Here is a 24,028-nt window from a genome sequence, read left to right as displayed (position 1 = left end):
GTATATCTGCTTTTAAAACTCTGTCCATTCAGTTCCGGTAGTCACTTACTTACGATTCTATATCACATTAATTATTTTATAAAAAATATTCCTTTTACCAGTGTGCTAGGTTTGATGTTCAGGTCATGCCCTCGGTGAGGCTTGTTGTCTCGTGGGGCATTCATGTGCTGTTGCAATCTATCTTTCATTGCTTGTGAGCTGTACGTCTATATTGAGAGAAAATGGGACCGTAGATTGGTAAAGCCTTCTCAAATATTGGACCCTCGGAAAATAGTGAATGTTGTGGTCAGAAAAGCACAGAAAAACTCAGAAAAGCACAGAAAAAACTAACCAAAGCTGTTATTCTACTTCAAAGACGTGCCACATTATGACTGTGTTCTTCTTTGATTTCACATTCTCTGAAAAGCATGACTTGTATCTAAGGTCTTGAAGTGTGAGTGAACACTGAATGAACAGTGTGTTTGCTCAGTATGAAAAGTGATCTACTGCAGGTCTTCTTGTCTTGTGATTTCCCAGCTGGTTTATACACAGTTATGAGTTTCAAATATCCAATATTTTGCAGAAGTGCTCTAGTATCTGTATTTTCTTCTGACACCAGTTCTCTTGTATTCTCTTTAGATCCCACCCCCACGATCCATGCATTTGTCAGTCTCTTCCTCCGCCCACCTGTCGGCCATGTCGCTGAAGGTGCAGACCAGCAACGTGACCAACAAGACTGATCCAAAGTCCATCAACTCCCGGGTGTTCATCGGCAACCTGAACACTGCGGTGGTGAAGAAGTCGGACGTGGAGACCATCTTCTCAAAGTATGGCCGGGTGCTGGGCTGCTCTGTGCACAAGGGCTACGCCTTCATCCAGTACGCCAGCGAGAGGCGCGCCCAGGGGGCCGTGATGGGGGAGAACGGGAGGGTGCTGGCCGGACAGACGCTGGGTGAGTCACACTGCGGGAATTATATCTTTACTCACACAGCAGGAAATGTTGACTTTAATTAAATGTAATATGTCAACAAGTTTCAAATAACTGTATTAGGTTAGTTGGAAGCAATAATATTAAAGGTCCCATCATATGCTTTTCCGGTTATTACCCGTCCCCTTGTGTGTTATGTAGCTTTTTCTGCATGTAAATGGTCTGCAAAGTAACAAACCCTCAAAGTACACCCTGTAGCGAGTAAAACTCTAACACAGAAAAGACTGGGGACTGGCTTCAGTAGAAGCTGCTGGTTAGCGTCTTCAGAGTAAATCGCCAGAAGCGCCGACACCTCCACCGCTCCCATGTTTTATTTTGTGTTGCCATAAGTTAGTCTCTCTCCGTTGGTGCGCTGGGCTAATGCTAATGCTAATGCTAATAATGCTAATGCAAGCAAATGAAATGGCGGCGTCACAAAATATTTCGGAGTTTTACGGGGCGTGGTTTGCAATTCGCCCAGCCAATCAGAAATTGTTAATGTGGACACACACCCACGAACCTTTTTCTCCCCAGGAAAGTCCCTGCTCTCTAGCAGGAACTATCTGGGGGTGAAAAGGTTCACGCGAACTAAGTTCTAGTTCCAGATATTTTTGGTGTGAACGCAAAATCCCAAGAACCATCGGAACTATTCCTGGGAAAATTACTCCGGTGTGAAAGCGCCTATTGCAATCTCTGAGACCTGACAAACTGACTCAAACACTGTTAACAATTTTTTACCCGATCATGTGGCTTTTCATATGAATCGCAAACTCCAAACAGGTGGAGGGGCTACACTGTTTGTTAAAAACACACTTTCTGCCAGATTGGTAGAAAGTATCTCCATCTGCTGTAACAACCTCTTTGAATCTGTCACCGTAGAAATTGAGCTAAAACAGAAAAAACATATACTCGTCTCATGCATGTATCGAAAGCCAGGAAGTAATCCTGAGGAATTTAATGTACAAGTAGAAAAAATGCTCAGACCTCATAGAAATAAAAACCTTTATGTGTGTGGATATTTCAACGTTAATTTATTCAAATACAACTCGCACCAACAGGCGAGACACTTCATGGATATGTTTTTTTCTCTCGGGCTTCTCCCTCTTATAACCAAACCAACCAGGTTAACGAGCACTACTGAAACCTTAATTGATAACATTTTCACTAACGTCCTTGAAACGGAACATCATAGTGGGGCCCTCATCACTGATGTCAGTGATCACCTGCCAATATTCTCAATTTGCGGAAAAGAACCTGTAAATAACAAAGAACAAATGACATACATAACTAAGCGGAAATTAAATGACAGTTCTCTAAATAAATTAAATATGAACTTAAAAAATGAAAAATGGCAAGAAGTATTTGAGATTCAAGATGTAAACAAATCCTACAGTATAATGAGTTTATAAGGATTTTCATGCAAAACATGAACGAATGTTGTCCATATATAAAAATTAAGATTGGCAACAAGAATAATAATGACTCAAAACCCTGGTTCACTCATGGACTGAAAAACGCCTGTAGTAAGAAAAATGCACTCTATAGGAAAAGTAAAAGCACTGAAGATGAAAGTCGTTACAATACTTAGAAACTGAGAAAAACGATACAATCTGAACAATTTGAAAATGCCCTATAGGAGATATGAAAACCACTTGGAAGGTAATAAATAGCATAATTAAGAAGAAAATAAATGACAACAGAAATGAATTTAAGAAATTCCAAACCGAAGGAAAACCCCAACAGATGTTGCAAATAACTTTAATGAGTTCTTTACTGAAATTGGCCCCAATCTGGTGAGTAAAATCAGTCCAACTTCATGTAAAGTTGATGATTCTCTGAAAAATTGCAACCAACAAAGTATGATCTTGAACCCAATTACAGAAAAAGAACTGCTTGATATTGTCAATACTCAACACAGTAAACAGTCCAAAGATTATTTAGGACTTAGTACTGTATGAGTATTGTTAAACCAAACATTGTAGCCCCCCTATATATGCAATAAATCGTTCCAACAAGGTATTTTCTTGATCACTCTACTTCTTCAGCAGTAATTGAACTGGTTGAAGAAATTACCAACAACATTGAGAAAAAAATGATTACAGCTGGTATATTCATTGACCTTAAAAAGGCTTACTTACTGCTACACAAATTAGAACATTATGGCATAAGGGGTCAAGCAAAAGAATGGGTTAAGAGTTATCTGAGAAATAGGCTACAATATGTGGATATAGACGAGGCGAAATATGGGGAAACACGTACTCAAAAAATCTACAAAAAATAATAACATCCCAAAAAAAAGTGTTACGAATAGTCTGTGGTGTTGGTAAATATGAACACACAACTCCCATATTTAAAAAAACTCAATCTATTAAAATGTGTTGACATAGTAAAGCATAGTAAAACAGTACTGATTATGCACAACATTTTCCATAACAAAATGCCTAATAACATTCAAAAGCAGTTCCAAACCACAGTCAGGAAATACCCAACTAGGCATCCTAACTGGTTGTGTAGCAAGCCCTGTAGAACAACCATCAAATCACACAGCTTATCCATAATCGGAGTTAGAACCTGGAATGGACTTCACCCAGACCTTTCAAGTATCACTTGTCATCAACAATTCAAAACTAAATTCTAAAAAATTCTATTTGCAGATTACTCCAGCTAACAAATATTGGGTATTCCCAGAATCATTTATTTTATTTTTTGAAATAATACCTTCTCAGTTTGTTTATTTATTTAATATGGTCTACATTGTTTTTTATTTATTTTTTCCTTCTTATTTATTTTCATCGTTATGGGGTTGAATTATTATTTCAGCCCTGGAAATTGCCTTGCAATATTTGTATTGGTGTATATGAGTGCATTTGTGTACTTATACACTTGAACACATACAAAATATGTATATTTTGTGTATGTGTGAACATATGAATGTAAAAAGTCACTCGCAAATAAGTGTTCACAATGTTTTTTATGCATATATTATTATATGCATATATTATTATTAATTTGCCAAGTACATGTGTATATATGTATATATTTATATATAGTATTTTCTTTTTAAAAAAAGATAGTTGAAAATGCTATTGACATGTGCAGAAAATGACCCTAGTTTTCTTATATATATATGCATTAATTTTTTTCTTGCCCTAACTTTTATCTTTTTTCCCCCCAGTTTTCTTTATTTCTTTGTACTCCTTAATTTCTATACGTTTTTGACGCAATAATGCCAATGTTGTATTAGGATGATTCACGGGAGGGCTACTTCCCATAAGCTAGGCTTCAGCCCTCCTGCTTCTACTAATTTGGTTCATCTTTGTGTGTATGAATTATACTTGAATTAGTAGAATAAAAACAAATATATATATATGCAGTGGCGGCTGGTGGAAAATATTTTAGGTGGGGCTGTGGAAATGGTGATCAAACAATACTAGGGGGGTCCGGGGGTATGCTCCCACGGTGCATTTTTTTGAGAAAAAAAACCTTAAATTATGACTTCTGGTGATGTTAGAGGGGGGGGAGGACAATTTGAGGCTTAAAAATATGAGAAGACTGTTCAATACCTCCATAACTTCAGTGTGGTTAGCTATGAATCTTCCAAAACTTCCAAACACCTTGTCCTGGACATAGTTTCTACAGCATAAACTGTGCAACAGTACAGTAGGCCCACACAAACTGCAGAACACCGGGGCTTTGGGAACACTGATTTAATTCCCATTTAACCTGTTAAGGGGCTTTTTTCGCCCGTTTTTTTTCTCACGAAACTGTGTCTCAGGGCTTCTTAAAATGTAATAAACTATTCATGTGTCCTACTCAGAGGAAACGCATCTAACTGATGATATGAACCACAAGTCTCACAAGAAGCGTCTAAATGAGCCCTGAGCGAAAAAATGCTAACGCACTCTAGGTATAAATCAATCGATATACTTATCGGATATGCACAAACAAGCTTACAAACTGAGATTCCACAGATTTTAGAAATATAAGTATCATCACTGAGCGATCAGAACTCGCGACAGGGGAAGCAAATACAGACATCACACTGTCATCTCTCGCAAATTATGTTAGTTTAGTGTTTTTGTCTTTGTCTAGTGATTTAACCCTTTATCTTTTAATAGTAACCTTCCCTCTCGTTTCAGATACTCTGACCTCCTTTCCTTGTGTGTCTCCCACACCTGGGTTGCGTTCGAATACTCCAAAAAAACAGCTCCTAAGTTCTAACCCTATCGTCTATTCCTTGACCTCGGAGTGAAACGTCATGGGGTTAAGGGATAGTGGATAGGAGAATTCAAAAGGATTTAGGAGAAGAGACTGCGGCACTTTAGAGAATCCGACTGCACTTTCACTATCCGACGTGTTTATGATGCGCCAGCAGAGGTCATAAATGTGCGCCTGCTGCTGTGGGGAAACTATGGAAACTACAGTTTTCTATACAGCGGACTACAACATGGATGTTTAATAAGAACGAGGGACTACTGTAAACTCATCTAGAGACTCTGCACCGTGCTCTGATGCTGTTGTTTTATGCTTTATGAACGGGGACAACAGAGAAACATATTCTTCATGACCAAAGTTGAAATTGAAATAAAAAAGGAAAGTGAAACTTATGCTCGTCACCCTCTCCCTCCGGTCCACATTAATACAAATGATCCCAATACATATGATTGTATGAAAAGATCTTAAAATCAATACAAATGTATTTATTATAAACGTTAGTCCTTAACATCTATCACTGTGTATATCACCATTCAAACATCTTTTAAAAGTTGAACAAACCCCACACAGCTCAGTAAAGACTGTGAAATGTTGACTTTATTTGATCATTTCAGTAAAAACTAACGTTCATATTTCTCTTTTTGATTATAATACTGATGAACGTTCAAAACAAAGCACTTTGGCAACTTACCACATACGTTTTAAAATGCTTAATAAGCACCGTAACTTTCATGATATCATTTCTCGTTCATAATCGGTTGTTTCCGTGAACGGCCGACTGTTGTGTGACGGCAAATGCTGCGGCCGCAAGGCATTGTGGGGCAGCATTTTCTCCTCTCCTTTCGGTTAGGGAGGTCCAGTGGTTCCTAGGCTAAAGGAGGTTATAAAGGAAGTTTGAAACCTCCTTTCCTTTTAATTTAGAGAATTCGAACGGCACTTATCATGGCTGCCACTGAGGGACTTCCGGGTCATTTCACTCCGTTAGGAAGGTTCCTAAGCTAAATGGACTATTCGAATGCAACCCTGTGATTGTCGACCCCGCCCCTGATTGTTTCCACCTGTTCCCCATTACCTGGTGTATTTATTGTCCTCGTCTCCCTTTGTCCTGTGCCAGTTCATTTCATTTCCTGTGACTAACCACAAGTGTATCATGCCAGGTAAAATCTCAAGCAGAGCTTTGAGCCACGTCTTGTTTTCTGAGATTTGTTTTGTTAGTGTTTTTCCTCATTAAGAGTGACTTTGTTTTGAAAGTGTTTTTCCTCGTTAAGAGTCATTTGTTTTTTGACCTCTGTAGAAGAGCTTTGGTTTGAAATAAACCTTTTTTGTTAAAACCTGTGTGAGTCGTGCATTTGAGTTCAAACCCGTTTATTCAGTCGTAACAGTACGAACTGGCCAAAACATGAACTCAGCCGACTCTGAACAGCTGAAATCAGCGCTTCGCTCTCAGGCAGGCCGCCTCGCTCAACAGGAGGATCATTTAACGGCCATCCAGCAGGGAATATCGCACGTCACAGACAGCCAGAGGGAGTTCGAGTCATCTGTAACAAACCAGATTAACCACCTGGCGGGGCAGGTTCACCACCTGCTCACTCACCTCAAGGCTGAGCCCTCACCCCCACCTCCGGCCGGACCCGAAGCGAATGCGGACCCGGCGCCCGCTTCCCACACCGTGTCAATCCGTCTGGCTCCGCCTGAGAAGTTTTCCGGGGAATCCCATGACTGCCGTCCCTTTCTGGTGAATTGCAGCCTACATTATAGTCAACTTCCGACAGCCTTTCCCACAGAGAGATCCAAGGTGGCTTTTATGATTTCCCATCTCACCGGACGAGCGGCGGCGTGGGCTACGGCTGAATGGTCACGTGACTCGCCGATATGCGAGTCTTTGGGACAGTTTACGGACTCCCTGACGAACATTTTTGACCACACATCCCCAGGCAGAGAAGCAGCTCGGGTCCTTTACAAGTTAAGTCAAGGAAGACGCAGTGTGTCAGACTACGCAGTGGAATTTCGCACCATTGCGGCCGATAGTGGCTGGAATTCTTCTGCTTTGTTCGATGCCTTCATTAATGGACTTTCTGACCCTATTAAGGATCAGCTGGCGCCCTTGGAGCTGCCTGTGGAACTAGACTCGGTCATTGCCATGTCCATTAGGATTGATAACAGACTTGCTGAGAGGAAACGGGAGAAGGACAGGGTTGCACTACCCTATTTCCACCCTAGAGGGCACCCCTACTCTTCTCACTCTCAGGAGACTGCCATGCCACATTCCTCTTTCCTTCCATCCCAGAGGTCAGCGTCTCCCAACAAGGCCGAGGAGCCAATGCAGCTGGGACGTGCCAAGCTGTCTACGGAGGAGCGGCGGCGCCGCCTGCTGGAGGGAAGATGTTTTTACTGCGGCCAACAAGGTCATCTTTGCTCTGGATGCCCGGTAAAAGACGGGGCTCACCAGTGAAAGGGAGGGCACTGGTGAGCCGTCTTTCTACGGCAGATTCTCCTTCCCGCAAGTTGACCAACATAAAGGTAATCTGCCATGGAATAAGTAACTCTCAAAAAGTGTTAATTGACTCTGGGGCTGACGAAAGCCTGATGGATTGGGGATTAGCACATGAACTGAGACTTAAAACTGAACTTTTGTCGTCCCCTTTGAAAGCCAGTGCTCTGGATGGCAAACTTCTATTTCATGTCACACACAAGACCGAATCTGTCACTATCATGATTGATGATCATTGTGAATTCATGTCGTTTCACCTGTTTAATTCTGCTCAACATCCTCTCATCCTAGGTTTTCCCTGGCTAACCAAGCATAACCCCTATGTTGATTGGCGGTCAGGTAAAATTAAGGGGTGGGGGCAGGAGTGTTCACAGGATTGTTTTAAGTGTTTGGGAAACATGGCAGTTGGAGGGGTTTCTGGGGAACGTAGTACCGATCGGGTTACTAATACTCAAACCCCAGATTTAACTTCTGTTCCTCCCTGTTACAATGACCTGGCCAAGGTATTTTGTAAAGTGCGCGCCACCTCCCTTCCTCCTCATAGGCCGTATGATTGTGCCATCAATCTGTTACCTGGGGCTCCAATTCCGAAGGGTAGGTTATACTCCATCTCGGGTCCTGAGAAGGAGGCTATGAAGGAGTACATTGACACCTCTCTTCGTGCAGGTCTGATCCGCCCGTCTTCCTCCCCGGCTGGGGCGGGTTTTTTCTTTGTGGGAAAAAAGGACGGATCCCTTAGGCCATGCATTGATTATTCTCCTTTAAATGACATTACAGTAAAGAACAGGTATCTGCTCCCCCTCATGGCTACTGCTTTTGAACAACTTCAAGACTCTAACATTTTTACCAAGTTAGACTTGCGTAATGCCTACCATCTGGTGAGAATTCGTGAGGGGGATGAGTGGAAGACCGGTTTTAACACACCCACAGGGCACTATGAGTATCTCGTCATGCCATTTGGTCTCACCAATGCTCCAGGAGTTTTTCAAGCTCTCATCAACGATGTTTTAAGGGAGTTTTTAAACCGTTTTGTGTTTGTATATCTTGACGATATTTTAATATACTCACCTGACAAAGACTCTCATGTTCACCATGTACGTCAGGTCCTCCAAAAACTCCTGGAGAACAAACTGTATGTGAAGGCAGAGAAATGTGAGTTTCATGCTAAAACTGTATCCTTCCTAGGGTTTATCATAGCTCCTGGTCTGATCCAGATGGACCCGGCCAAACTCAGTGCGGTGGCTAAGTGGCCTACGCCAGACAACCGCAAGGGGGTGCAACGTTTTCTGGGCTTTGCGAACTTCTACAGGCGCTTCATCAGAAGTTTCAGTGCCATTGCTTCTCCCCTTCATGTTCTCACGTCCCCTCAGGTGCCTTTTGTGTGGTCTCCTCAGGCCGAGGAGGCTTTCCGCCGTCTCAAGGAGAGGTTCACCTCAGCCCCCATCCTCATCATCCCCGACCCAACTCGTCAGTTTGTGGTGGAGGTTGATGCCTCAAATGAAGGGGTGGGAGCTGTCCTGTCACAGCAGTCCAAGGAAGACAACAAACTTCATCCCTGCACCTTTCTCTCCAAGAAACTCTCTTCTGCAGAGCGGAACTACGACGTGGGGAACCGTGAGTTGTTGGCGGTAAAGATTGCTCTGGAGGAATGGAGACATTGGTTGGAGGGGGCTCAGATTCCTTTTATAGTATGGACCGACCACAAGAATCTTGAGTACATTGGGAAGGCTAAAAGACTAAATTCTCGCCAATCAAGATGGTCTCTGTTTTTTAACCGTTTTAACTTCACTCTGTCTTACAGGCCGGGGTCCCAGAACGCCAAGCCGGATGCCCTGTCCCGTTTGTTTGACCCCGAGCCGGTTGCCAAGAAGCCTGAATCCATCCTGCCACTGAACCGTGTGGTAGGGGCGGTCACTTGGCAAATAGAATCTGTGGTTAAGCAAGCTAACGGTGAGAGCCCGGCACCTAGTGGTTGTCCGCCAAACCGTCTGTTTGGTCGTCCATTGGGCTCACTCATCGCTGCTCACCTGCCATCCTGGGATCAAGAGGACCATATTCTTTATCAAGCAACGTTTTTGGTGGAGATCCATGGAGCGTGAGGTCCGAGAGTATGTGGAGGCCTGTCCTGTCTGCGCCCGCAACAAGACATCCTCCAGGGCACAGATGGGGCTGCTCCGGCCGCTCCCGGTTCCCAGCCGGCCCTGGTCTGAGATTTCCGTGGATTTCGTCACGGGGCTCCCGGTGTCAGAAGGTAACTCCACCGTACTCACGGTGGTGGACCGTTTTTCTAAGATGGTTCATTATATTGCCTTACCCAAGCTGCCGTCTGCCAAAGAGACGGCAGAGATCATGATGACGCATGTGTTCCGTATCCATGGTTTCCCCAAAGATATTGTCTCAGACCGGGGTCCGCAGTTCATCTCACGCTTCTGGAGGGAGTTCTGCAACCTCATCGGGGCGTCGGTGAGCCTGTCATCCGGGTACCATCCGGAGTCCAATGGCCAGACCGAACGCCTTAATCAGGAATTAGAAACTGGGCTCCCGCTGCCCTCATCTCCAGAATCCTTCCTCCTGGAGCAGGCATCTCACATGGGTAGAGTACGCCCACAACACGCTCCCCACGGCCCCTACTGGGTTGACTCCCTTCCAGGCTGCCTATGGGTATCAACCTCCTACCTTCCCGGATCTCGAGAAGGAAGTCACAGTCCCGTCCGCCCACGCCCTGGTTCGGCGTTGTCACCGGATCTGGTCCGCCACCCGCAGGGCTCTTCTTAGGAGTGGGGAACGCATGAAGGTGGCGGCAGATCGGAAGCGTCGTCCTGCTCCGGAATACAGACCCGGCCAGAGGGTCTGGCTCTCTACCAGGGATCTTCCCCTTCATGTGGTGTCACGAAAATTGGCACCTAGGTTCGTAGGCCCATTCCCAGTGACCAAAGTCATTAACCCGGTCTCTGTCCGTCTTCGTCTACCCAGGTCTCTGAGGGTTCATCCCACTTTCCATGTGGGACGACTGAAGCCGGTAAAGGAAAGCCCCATGGTTCCCGCAGCCAAACCTCCTCCTCCCCCCCGAATGCTCGACGGCGGCCTGGTCTATACGGTCAAGCGCCTGTTGGCGGTCCGGAACAGAGGCAAAGGGAGACAGTTCCTGGTTGACTGGGAGGGTTATGGACCAGAAGAACGCTCCTGGATCCCATCAAGATTTGTCGAGGATCAGACTCTCATTAATGACTTTTTTCGCCAGCACCCTCAGGTTCCTGGGCCGTCAGGAGTCGGCCCTAGAGGGGGGAGTACTGTCATCTCTCGCAAATTATGTTAGTTTAGTGTTTTTGTCTTTGTCTAGTGATTTTCCCCTTTATCTTTTAATAGTAACCTTCCCTCTCGTTTTAGATACTCTGACCTCCTTTCCTTGTGTGTCTCCCACACCTGTGATTGTCGACCCCGCCCCTGATTGTTTCCACCTGTTCCCCATTACCTGGTGTATTTATTGTCCTCGTCTCCCTTTGTCCTGTGCCAGTTTGTTTCGTTTCCTGTGACTAACCACAAGTGTATCATGCCAGGTAAAATCTCAAGCAGAGCTTTGAGCCACGTCTTGTTTTCTGAGATTTGTTTTGTTAGTGTTTTTCCTCATTAAGAGTGACTTTGTTTTGAAAGTGTTTTCCTCGTTAAGAGTCATTTGTTTTTTGACCTCTGTAGAAGAGCTTTGGTTTGAAATAAACCTTTTTTGTTAAAACCTGTGTGAGTCGTGCATTTGAGTTCAAACCCGTTTATTCAGTCGTAACACACACGACGTAGCTTTAGGTAGCAACACACGGAGATATGCTCACCTTTTGCAGAATAACAATTCTGATCAAAAACGAGAAAAACGCAGCTGAAGGTTAATCCATAGGTTAATCCAATGTGTCTGTCACTTTGAAAAATGATTGATGATCCATAATTCCATTTTTATGTCAAAAAACTGAGTTTTCATTAGCTGCTAATGGTAGCTTCCAGAGTGTATGACAGCTTCCTGTTTTGTCTCCTTGGATACGAGTCCAAACAACTCACAGACTGCACCGGGCGCTCACGTAGGAGCCCTGTGACCATCAGATTTGACGACGCTGATTGGCTGAAATTATGTTTCTGCGGCATAGTTTAAAGATAGCAACAGTTGGCTTCTGCTGCCTGCACTTGCTGCCCTCTCGTCTGGGCGCTGTGCATAGCGCCCAGACGAGAGAGGGTAATGATACACAGGCAAGGCCAGGCAGGAAACATGTGACTTATCAGTAACTTTAGACATCGTAACACAATTTTAAACGAGATTTTATTGTAGATTATACATTTTACTGATACCAATTATATAATATTTACCTTGTTAATTAAAAATAAAAATAAAAATAAAATAAATATTTTTTAAATATATATTTTTTTATTTTTTTTTATTTTTTTTATTTGTAATGTGGGAAGAGGGGGGGCGGCGCCCCTATGGGCCGGCCGCCACTATGTGTAAGTCATGGCACAATTCAAACGGGATCAAAAGATAATTTCTCTCTCGCCATTGACTACAATACATATTTTTTCCAAAATAAGGTCCCATGGTAGTCCACCGGAAAGGGAGGGACTTCGGCTCTCTATCGTAAAACATAAACACTGATGTTCAGCTGTAACGGTGGTTGACCAATCAGAGCACACTGGGCTCATAGGGAGGGGGGGGCAGGAGCTCCAACAAGGTGTGTAGGACAGAGAGTGAATACCGGTGAATACACATACTATACAGAGATGCTGTATGAGAAACCAATGTGATTTTGGAACATTGAACAATGTAAATCTATTTTAGTAGACCTCAACAATGGAATTATGATCAGTAGAAATGGCCAAAACATGGGACCTATAAGTTAAAGGTGGGGTAGGTAATTTTGGAGAAACCAGCTCGAGATCGCTAGAATTTGAAAATACACAACCGGAGAAAATCTGCCACTTCCTTACAGAGCCCCTCCTCCAAAACACACGAACGCGCACATGACCAATGAGGGCACGAGATAAGTTTGTGCACAGATGGAAGGCTGACAGGCAGGTAGGCCATCCAGTTATTTTAGCCGGGCCGGCTAAAATGATTGGTCGTGCTTTTTACAGTATTACAGCTTCCACAGATGACATTTTTTTTATGGATTTTTTGTCAAAGCACTTAAAATATTCATTGCTTTCGGGATGTTAAGAGCATTCCATGGAATATAACAAAAAGTGTATCTCGAGCCGGTTTCTCAAACTTACCTACCCCACCTTTAAGCCCAAACTTTTTATTTAAACTTAATATTATTGCTTTCAACCAGCTGAATACAGTTATGTGAAACTTGTTGACATAATAAATGTAATCAAAGTCAACATTTCAGTTTTTTTAGTGAGTGGTGTTTTTAAGTGTGATTCCCCCACAAATTATTTAATATGATGATATTCAAATTAAAGCGTGTTTTTATTGACATGTGGAGTGCACACATTGCTTGCAGTGTTTTGTTTTTTTCCATCTTTCCATCTTCTTTAGCAACAACACATTATGGCAAGAATCTTATAATGTAATACAAATAATGTATTCCACTGTGCTTTAAATGTTTTGATGAAAAGAAATGTCCTCTCATGAAGATGCCAAGATATAAATGGGTGTGAAAAATAGCCTTGGCACTACAGGTCAAATGAAAGGGGACCTATCATGCAAAATGCACTTTTGTACGTCTTTTATACATGAATATGTGTCCCTGGTGTTCCAGGGAACTCACCAAGTGTCAGAAAACACAACCCTCTCTCTTTTCCTCCATACCCAAATCTCTAAAAACGGGGCTGCAACGGATCTGATAAAAACTGATCCAGATTTGAACATTTCTCTGACGTCAGGATGGAGGAGCTCCGCCTATATGGCCAACTCTCCACCTATCAGGGGAATGAGAGGTTGCCGTGGCATGGTAACAGCATGGTAACATGACGCTCGTAACTCGGCCCCCTCCTTTTCAGGGGGGCGTGGTCAGCTGCAGTGCATGCAAAGACAGGGTGGAGGAGAGCAAAATAGAGCGAAATGAGGCATGGCTAAAATGCACGATCTGTTTGGTATTTTGAAAAAGAAAACTTATAAATATACCTTATATAGGTATGGCCCTACAATATATTATTCAAATATAGCATGATAGGTCCACTTTAAGTAATTCATCAATTACTGAAAGTCTTAATGAGTTAATCTGTCAAATGAGTCTAGGAAATGTCAGAATATAGTATAATAGATGTTCATCACAAGTTCCCAAACAGTTTTATTGACTGTAATCAGAACCTAAAGATATTTGTGAGCATTGAACCAATGGATATTCAACATTTTTGCACACCCAGGCTGGACCACAGTAGTAACAACCTGTCAATCAAGAGGTAGTGACACCTATTTTAATCTGAAAGGGACCATCATTTATAAAATGAACATCAGGATGAAATGAAGAAGGCTTTAACCTTGCGATATAGACTATGAACTTATTAGAAAGCATTTAGTGAGGTTGTAAATGAAGAGAGAAGTATGGGGTCATTTTCTCATATACTTCTATACTATGTGGCCAGTGGAGTCACTGGCCACATATTATGTGGTTTTGCTTTTCAGAACCATGGTTTATCAAAGATAAGCATCATTTTTAGGACTTGTTATAGAAATATGATTTGTTTGCTTGAGTTGTTGACTGATTGTCTTAGAGTCTGAAGAGTCTGGATAGATGCTGAATCCAGACTCTATCGTCCTGAAGTTAAGTGAACCTGATGTGACCACAGAAGCTTTGACGACCCCTGAGAGCCTTACCATTAATGTTCCTCCTGAGTGTTGACACATGCTGCTGTCTGCCACCTTCCCTCTGAGTTACTGTGCAATAACAGGTCCCGCCTCTTTGCCCTTATTTGGATCAGGCTGGAGTACATCGGTTACTCCTATATTTACTTACTGTTAACTAACTAATGCTAACATAACTGTTGGCTAGAAGTACACAGCTTAATCAACCATATTTAACTGGCCATTGTCCTCTCAGCCTGAAATATCATTTTTCTAAATGGTAAAAGAAAAAAGGAAAGGTTCTGGCTCAATTTCGGTTTAGTTAGCTTGTTAGCTTATTGCAGCTGTGCATGTTGCTAGCGGGTTGCTAGGCCACCTCACGAGCTGCGCCAGGTGATGTAAACAAGAACACCTCCATAGACCAGACCGTCTCAGTTTGTAGACCGCTCGGTCCATGGTCCAGCCTACGGCTGCGGTGCTGTTTCTCTATAAATCCATGATGAATTGGACCTTCTGTTTCATTATTCTTCTTTAATGGCGACTTCCAAACAGAGTAGACGAGAATTACCGTCACCTACTGTATCACTGCAGCATTGTTCTTTGTTACTTCCGTTTCATTACAATGACTTCCATTTCATTACAATGACTTCCGTTACAGCAAGAATCCCCCTCACACACATAGGTGAAACACATGCACATTGCCTACTGAGAACCTTTCAGTAAAATGTTTTCAGGAGTGTGTGTGTGTGTAAGGTTTTCAGTAGTGAATGTGAGAGTATATTAGTAGTATGTGTGTGAGGTTAATTTTCAGTTGTGTGTGTGTGAGGTTTAATTTTCAGTTGTGTATGCGAGGTGTTCACTAGTGAATGTGAGAGTAGGCCTATTTCAATAGTGTGTGTGTGGTTAGTTTTCAGTTGTGTGTGTGAGGTGTTCAGTAGTGAATGCGAGAGTATTTCAATAGTGTGTGTGAGGTTAATTTTCAGTTGTGTGTGTGTGAGGTTAATTTTCAGTAGTATGTGTGTGAGGTTTAATTTTCAGTTGTGTGTGTGTGAGGTGTTCAGTAGTGAATGTGAGAGTATTTCAGTAGTGTGTGTGTGAGGTTAGTTTGAATGTTGGCCTACACGGCCCTTCATAATTATCACTTTCAGCTAAATCACAAACACCCACCAAACCAGTCACACACACACACACACACACACACACACACACACACACACACACACACACACACACACACACACACACACACACACACACACACACACACACAGAGTAGTGGTCACACTCATATACACAACCACTACAGCCCTCACAACACACACACAAATCCACATGGAAATTCCAACACAAACCTGTTTGATAAATGACCCACATAGCTGAAACACATCATATATGTTATCAAATGGTGTTTGTCTGTTGTTATTACACGGCTTAGCTGCACACAGTAAAGTGATGCATCTTTCTAAATGTCTGTACTAACCATTCTATTATTTGCCTGAACTCCACATTACTGATGATTAAATATCAACATTGTCATTGAGTCAATAGTGCAAATGTATCAATGGACAACCCTAAAATATTGTCACAATAAGGTCAAGGTATTTGGCCAAAAATATTGTGATATATGATTTCTTTATACAACCAATGTTGTGACAAAAGAGACACCCTGCAAAAATAGAAAAATATTCATTCTAACCTGTATAGTGTCTTTGAGTACCATTAAAATTGCTCTATAAATAAAATGTAATATTATTATTTTGTTAGTATAACCAGCAATAGGATGTGATTCGGGTCACGTATTGTAAGTGATACACACATATTTGGGAGCCAGTGGTAAAAGCATTGCTCAAAAGCATTTCTAGTAAAACACTCCCCATAAAGTGAAGCTCAAACCTTGGTTACATTTTAATCAACATAAATAATGTTGAAATGTCTGTAATTGCACAAATATACTAAATGTTGATAATTGCTTATTTGTAAAAAAAATGCAAACACTTGCTGTTGAGCTGCTGTTGCTTGTTAACTGGTAACAGTTTGATTTGGAAGAGTCAATAATGAATGTGTGTGTGTGTTGTGTTCAGGGACTTTGACTGTGAAGAAGAAAAAAATCAGTAAGGCATATGGTGCAGCGGGTGGACTGTGTGTGTGTGTGTGTGTGTGTGTGTGTGTGTGTGTGTGTGTGTGTGTGTGTGTGTGTGTGTGTGTGTATGTGTGTGTGTGTGTGTGTGTGTTTCCATGGTCATAAAGGGGAAGGTCAATAACAGTTTGAGTTGGATGAAGATGTGTGTGTGTGTATGTGTGTGTGTGTGTGTGTGTGTTTCCATGGTCATAAAGGGGAAGGTCAATAACAGTTTGAGTTGGATGAAGATGTGTGTGTGTGTGTGTGTGTGTGTTTCCATGGTCATAAAGGGGAAGGTCAATAACAGTTTGAGTTGGATGAAGATGTGTGTGTGTGTGTGTGTGCGCAAACACACACATAAACACACAAAACACACACACACACACACACACACACACACACACACACACACACACACACACACACACACACACACACACACACACACACACACACACACACACATCCCCCTTCACGGTTAAGTTAACAGGCTTGAATCTCCAGCCTCTGGCTGCTGAAATCTCACTTCCCTCCTCATGCCTCCGTCCATCCTTTATTATCCTCACTCTTTGCTCTGCTGTCTCTGATCTTCCAACACTGTCAAAAGTTTTAAGGAATTTCAAATTCTACAGTTTCAACATTACAGAGTTCATTCAACCCTGGATTTGATATCATTAAGATAAAATACTTTATGATCAAAATCATTTAAGGAGACTTCATGTACAGATAGAGGTAGAGATACAGACCAAGTCTTCGGAAGTGCGCCAAATGGTGGTACTACAACTTTCATGTCAGTCATTTGATGTCATTGCGCCCAAGAAGACTTGTTCTCATTGACTCACCATGGGAAAGACACATTTGTTAGTCAGTGAAGGCAGTGGCGGCCGGTGGTCTTTTTTTTTGGTGGGGCTCTTGACGTACCGCAAGTGACCTACCCGGGGGGTTTCCCCCCGAATTTTTTTTTCGAGAAATGACCCCTTAAATGATGACTTCTGGTGATGTTAGAGGGGGGGGGAAAGGAGAAATCGAGGCTTAAAAATATGAGAAGACTGATCAATACCTCCATAATCTTCAGTGTGGAAAATATTATTTATCAACCTGAACATCTACTACTTTACCAGGAATTTGTGTTCTCAGAACTGGTCTGTTTTTTTCTTTCTTAAAACTGTTCATGTTTTATGAACCAACACCTTCACCAAGTAGCTTTACAGTGAACTGCATGTGAGATATAAAATTAATAGCATCTTTTCAGTAGCATTAATTATAAATATTTAAGTGGTTCAATACAAGTCACTACAGCATTTCAAACTGAACTGTGAATAAATGCAATTTAAAAAAAATAACCACAGCACAAAATGTCATAAATTGTGTTTTTTCTTTGTTTCTCTGAGGATTATTTACAAACAGGCTTATTTACATATATCAATAACTCAGAAATGAAAAAGCTACATCGTCTAACACGAACAACCAGTTAGCATAATGATAATATATGTGTTATGTACAATGTATCTGGCAAGGCTAGAGCAAGAAAGAACATAAAGTTTGCAAAAGGTTTAAATAACTTCAAGTATCTGTCTTCAGATTACGTGGAGGTTTTAGTCCGATGGGAAGCAGATTTTAAGCGACACCGAAGATAAACCAAAAATGTGGTGGAGCTGCAAACCGTGTAGTGTTGCTGGGACAGAACAGGAGCTATAACCGTTGGAAAATACATCACAGACAATGCAACAAACGTGGAGACAGAACAATCACTTCTGTGATAAATGCCCACTTATTAATAAACTTCTAACAACCATGGGAAACCTCCTCTCTACATATAAAGTGATATCCAAGCATGGGAAACAAAAGACAGCATTTACCTGTTTGCATCCAGCTAGCCAAGCCTTTCTTGTGTACCAGCTACTTGTGAAGCCTCGTGTATAAATGTTGTCTTTTTCACGAGATTGCTGCGATATATTCAAATCGGGTTGGTCCGGTGCAAGGTCTTTAAGCAACAATTTATCTGCCAAACTTCTCCTTTCGAAAGGATTGGAGATTAGCTCTTGAACAGAATTAGGCGCGGACCGAGGTCCGGAGACTCCACCTGCACACGAAGCCATCCTCATCAACTACTGCGTCAACCGGATACGAGTCACTGTCCAAACTACTCACAGACTGCACTGGGCGCTGACATTGGCGCCCGGTGACCGTCATCTTTGACGACGCTAATTGGCTGAAATTATATTTTCGCGGCATAGTTTACACGTTACAGATAGCAACAGTCAGCTGCTGGTGGCTGCTGCTGCACTGGTTGAAGGCTCCTCTCTTAGCGCCCAGACGAGAGAAGGTGCATGGGCAAGGCCAGGCAGGAAACATGTGACTTATCAGTAACTTTAGACATCGTAACACAATTTTAAACGAGATTTTATTGTAGATTATACATTTTACTGATACCAATTATATAATATTTACCTTGTTCATTAAAAATAAAAATAAAAACATATATATTTTTTTAAACATATTTTTTTTTTTTTATTTTAATTTTAATTATTATTTATTTTTATCAATATGGGAAGAGGTGGGGCGGCGCCCCTAGCGCCCCTATGGACCGGCCGCCACTGAGTGAAGGTATATTAACTACCCAGTACAAACACCTGAATAGGCTTTATTCAAATCATTAGGTCCTAAAAGTTGCGAATGTGGTAAACTCCAAATCCAGAGTTATTGTCCCTTTTCATTCGTTTGACTGAGCTGAGACCAGACATGACCCTTCGTATTAGAGGAAGGGCATAAGGAATATGAAAGTGTGCATGCCAATGGATGCCGAAGATCACAGGAAGACCTATGATCCGCTAGTTTTGCCTGAGTGTTAGGGCCATTTTGGCTTCCTGCACCTCCATTTTCATAGGAAGTAACCAAGCCCCACCAATGCTTTATCCAGTTCTCTTTATACATTCACAGATACAGTGTTACTTTTGGCAGCTATTTTTGATTTAGTCTTAGTCTTAGTCTTTAGACGAAAATGGTTATTAGTTTTAGTCGACGAAAACTCAAAAAGTTTTAGTCCAGTTTTAGTCAAAATGTTTTCTCTCTTTAAACTAATTCTGTTATATTTATATAAGTTATAAATAAAATATATATAATGATGTTATTATATTGTACTGTACGTGAGTAAAATGTTGAGGTCATTGTATTTTACTGGAGTATTTAATTTATTTTGCTACTTAGTACTTCTACTCCTCTACAGTTCAGAGGTAAATAGTGTACTTTTACTCCACTACATGTATTTAATACCTTTAGTTACTTTACAGATCTGGATGAATGATGTGAAATATAATCAAGTGTTAAATCAGACTTTAGTTCCACCTGGAGTAAATTAACAAGCTACCCTGCAGTATACAAAGTCATTCAAACTAGCTGCACCTTTACCAGCTTTGAGAACACTTTCATGATCAATCATTATAAAACATATCATATATATTATTCTGAAATGGACCAATCTGCACAATCACTACTTTTACTGTCGCTACTTTCACTATATTTTGATGATCATACTTTTCTACTTTTACTTGAGTAACATTTTGAATGCAGTACTTTTACTCTAACAGAGTATTCCTACACTCTGGTACTTTTTTACTTAACTACACGATCTGAGTACTTCTCCCACCTCTGCGCACTTGATAGGATAACGTTACTAGTAATTGGGGCAACAGAGCTACGAGTTAAGGAAGTCGAAAAGTGTGCATTGCTCCGACTGAATATGACACCTTTTGGCCAGCTGTTTGGACAGACTGCTCGTGTCAACGCGCTTACGCGAAAACACTAATGGCAAACGAGCTTTGTCTCCATGGAGCCTTGTAGAGTGTCTTTATACTTTTGAACGCTCCGTCCCCGGCAGATCTCTGTGTGCCGCTGCAGCGTGTCTGTTAGGCCCCGCCCCCTGCACACAGAGAGACACAGGGAAGGCTTCTCAATTCTCAAATTTCCCCTCCTCGACTCCTCGGTCCTCCGGTAGTGACCCGGAAATGGATTTCAGCGCGCCATGTTGAAGGACATCTAATTTCTCTAAATGCACATCAAAGGCTGCGTTTCACTTCAGTTAAATGGATTCCTTGCGTCCCTCACTTGCGTCGTTTCCCTGCGTTTAGTCCCTCCCACCAGGGAAGCATGGAGAGACGCAAGGAAACCACGAGAAGCAGGGAAATGAGTTTTAAGAGCAATGGGACGTCCTTTCCTCCGGAGCGTCACGTGAAGCGACGTCCGTTTGTGATGACGCCGCACAGCTGATCGTCTGACAGCAGCTCTGTCCCCGTTATTTTCACAAACACCCCCGCCTCTGTTAGTACACATTTACTGACACAAACATTTGTATCATCTGTTGTAGACCCAAATACATTAAATAAGAACTCATTCTCAAAAAAGATAAATGCCATTCTTAAAATATAACAATATAAATAAAATAATTCAGAGAAGAAAAAGATATATGTTATCTATCAAAACCCAGTTAGATTAACATTCATTGGATTGCACACTTTGTTTGTTTGTGTGGATATGTAGCAAATTAACATTTTAAATAGTACTTAATGACTGACTGAATGGAAATGACAATAAATGAAAATATAAAACGAAAAAGCGATCATGAAAAAGTTTCCAATAAATGAAGAAAATGATTTTTGACCACTTTGTTGTTCAGATATATCAAATATTTGTAACTGAATGATACATGAATTGAAACAAAACACTGTATAAACTGAGGAGTGAGTCCTGTGAGTTTCATGTATTTTCTTCACTGGGAAACTGCTCTCATGTCAAGAAGCAACAGATCAGTGCATGCACTGTGTCGTCCAATCAGTGAGCGATACACAGTAAGGGGGCGGGGCGAGTGTCTGAGGATTTCATCGGAGGATGGTCTGGTGGTTCCTCGGTTATCTGATATTATATGCTTTAGGACAGGGGTACTCAAATACAAATCTTAAAGGTCCAAAAACAGTTCAATAAGACAAAGGTCCGTTTATTACGGTCATTCAAACTTTTAAACAATTGCAACAAGATTCTTAACACGAGGTTGCAAAAACAAAAATAATCTGTATGCAGCAGTTTTCATTGTTATTGTGTCTGTGCTTGATCCCTCAGAGTCGCAGTGTGAGCTGCACAGTTATGAATAAAGGCAGCTGCACCCTCTTTCATTCAGCATTCCCATTATTGCTTTATAAATGTCTTGCCCCCTTGTGTGTCCACTGAGGTTCGTCAGGCCCAACACATCTTCAACAAATTCCCCCTTTGCCTCATCATAAAAACTCACAAACACCAGCAACTGAGCATTGTCAGTGGTGTCAGTGGACTCATCCACAGCTAAGGAAATGCACTGTGCATTTTTTATTCCATCACAAAGCTGATTCATCAAATCACCAGCCAATATTTATGTTCTTCTGGTTGCTGTGGAATCTGAGAGGGGGATTTGCTTGATTTGACCTGTTATTTCCTCTTTTTGTTTGCCTTCAAACATGGTCTCCATCACTTCAGTCATGCATTCTTTTATACTTCAGTTATTATCCAGTGGAATGTCCTTACCTACTGGCCTAGTTAAATCAAAGTGGTTACTTTTTTTTGGCTGGGCAGTGTAGTTTTACACACCGTCTTATTTGACTTTCTCAGGACTTAAAACTGTTTTTTGGGGGCAGACCCCCACAAAGAAAAAAATATATTTACACACGTAAGGTCATCATCTTAACAGTTTTGTATGCTCATCCGTGAGCAGAGCATCAAGTTGACATGTCTATTACAGCTGAATGCGGCGATTACCATTTTGTTCAGCAAAACGCCTCAAAGATTAAGATCAACAGCTTTAGTGCGTTTTGATTCAATGCTGAGTACAGCCAAACTTGACAGTCTCTTCTCTGTCATTGTAGACCGCAAATACCTAATTCCTTCAGTACTTGGGTCCGAATGCTTCTCGTTTTGCACCGTCCCGTTCAAATGAAATCGCCGCCAATCATATTTCCACGCTCGCGCCAGGGCCGGGGGAGGGGTTACAAGACGTGCGTCTTGTGCTGCATTCACTTGCACTCGGACATTAGAGACTTTCTCTCATAAATGTCAGATGAGCCACAACTTTTCTTTCAAAACAAAGCTGCCAACTGGGGTGGAAGCTGGGGTGGCAAGGCCTATTTTTAGGGTGGCAGTTGCCACCCCATGCCACCCCGGTAGGTGAAACTAGGCTACTAGCTACAGTACAGATGCAACTAGATGAGCTGTTAACTCTCGCTCTGACTTTTTTTTTTTTAAACTCTCGCTCTGACTCAGACAGGTTGAAAGAGACGACACGACACACGCATTTTTCCCACCCGCATTCCGCGAAGACCCGCCCTACTGTGCCTCTGATTCGCACACTGTTGGTGGGGGGAAAAAACGCTGACGGGATGCTGAATGTGATTGGACCAAAGCGTTGACAGACACACACAGACAGTGGAACAGTCTGACATGCAGTGGACATAGCGGTGAATTTTGACTCGTTGCGTTGTGGCGATGTCTCGCAGATAACACAGATAATACATATGAAAAGTATAATTTGCTCAGAGTCCAGAGACAGTTGTGGTTCGGTCCGGATCCGGACGGGAGTCCGGACTTTGAGGATGCCTGCTTTAGGAGCTGTAGGTGTGTGTTGTACAGTGTCTAGGTGTGTGTTGTACAGTGTAGGTGCGTATTGTACAGTGTGTAGGTGTGTGTTGTACAGTGTAGGTGCGTGTTGTACAGTGTGTAGGTGTGTGTTGTACAGTGTGTAGGTGTGTGTTGTACAGTGTGTAGGTGCGTGTTGTACAGTGTAGGTGCGTGTTGTACAGTGTGTAGGTGTGTGTTGTACAGTGTGTAGGTGTGTGTTGTACAGTGTGTAGGTGTGTGTTGTACAGTGTAGGTGTGTGTTGTACAGTGTGTAGGTGCGTGTTGTACAGTGTGTAGGTGCGTGTTGTACAGTGTGTAGGTGCGTGTTGTACAGTGTGTAGATGCGTGTTGTACAGTGTGTAGGTGCGTGTTGTACAGTGTGTAGATGCGTGTTGTACAGTGTGTAGGTGCGTGTTTGTACAGTGTGTAGGTGCGTGTTGTACAGTGTGTAGGTGCGTGTGGTACAGTGTGTAGGTGCGTGTTGTACAGGGTGTAGGTGTGGCGGACAGACAGGTCTCAGTTGGTTTGGTGTCCTGTGCTTACTTTTAATACTTGTAAATAAAACTTTTGGCCCGTAATTTAATTTCCCCATTTCAACGACCAGAGAGAGGGGGGGGGATATATCCAGTCTCTGATAGTGTTACGTTATTATGAGAGTGCTCTCATACTTGTTTGATTCTGAAATTGTATATTTATATAAATATATGTGTGTGTATATGTCCGCATCTGTAGCCTGTTATTGTCTCATTATACCGCACTGTGAATGAATTCAAAGTAAATATATAAGTCATCATGAACACATCTGTCCATCACACAGAGGGCTGCTGTGCCTCCTGTCATCATTAATGGACGTCTCTT

The 24,028-nt window shown here is 42.1% G+C and overlaps 1 protein-coding gene across 1 annotated transcript in view; it reads left to right on the top strand.

Moving 5' to 3' along the window:
* Positions 1-636: 636 nt before the first annotated feature.
* The window catches only part of raly (RALY heterogeneous nuclear ribonucleoprotein), a gene marked incomplete at its 3' end in the record, with an annotated part of 84,224 nt that continues 60,832 nt past the window's right edge, over positions 637-24,028 (top strand). Inside the window, exon 1 of the mRNA XM_034144786.1 lies at positions 637-931. Within this exon, the coding sequence (XP_034000677.1) occupies positions 637-931 (295 nt within the window). The remainder of the gene's footprint in view (positions 932-24,028) is intronic.

This window comes from Trematomus bernacchii, unplaced genomic scaffold, assembly GCF_902827165.1.
Source record: "Trematomus bernacchii unplaced genomic scaffold, fTreBer1.1, whole genome shotgun sequence".
NCBI classification, from domain to species: Eukaryota; Metazoa; Chordata; class Actinopteri; order Perciformes; family Nototheniidae; genus Trematomus; species Trematomus bernacchii.
Note: the sequence above shows the minus strand (reverse complement) of the source record. Positions and strands in the feature narration are given on the sequence as shown.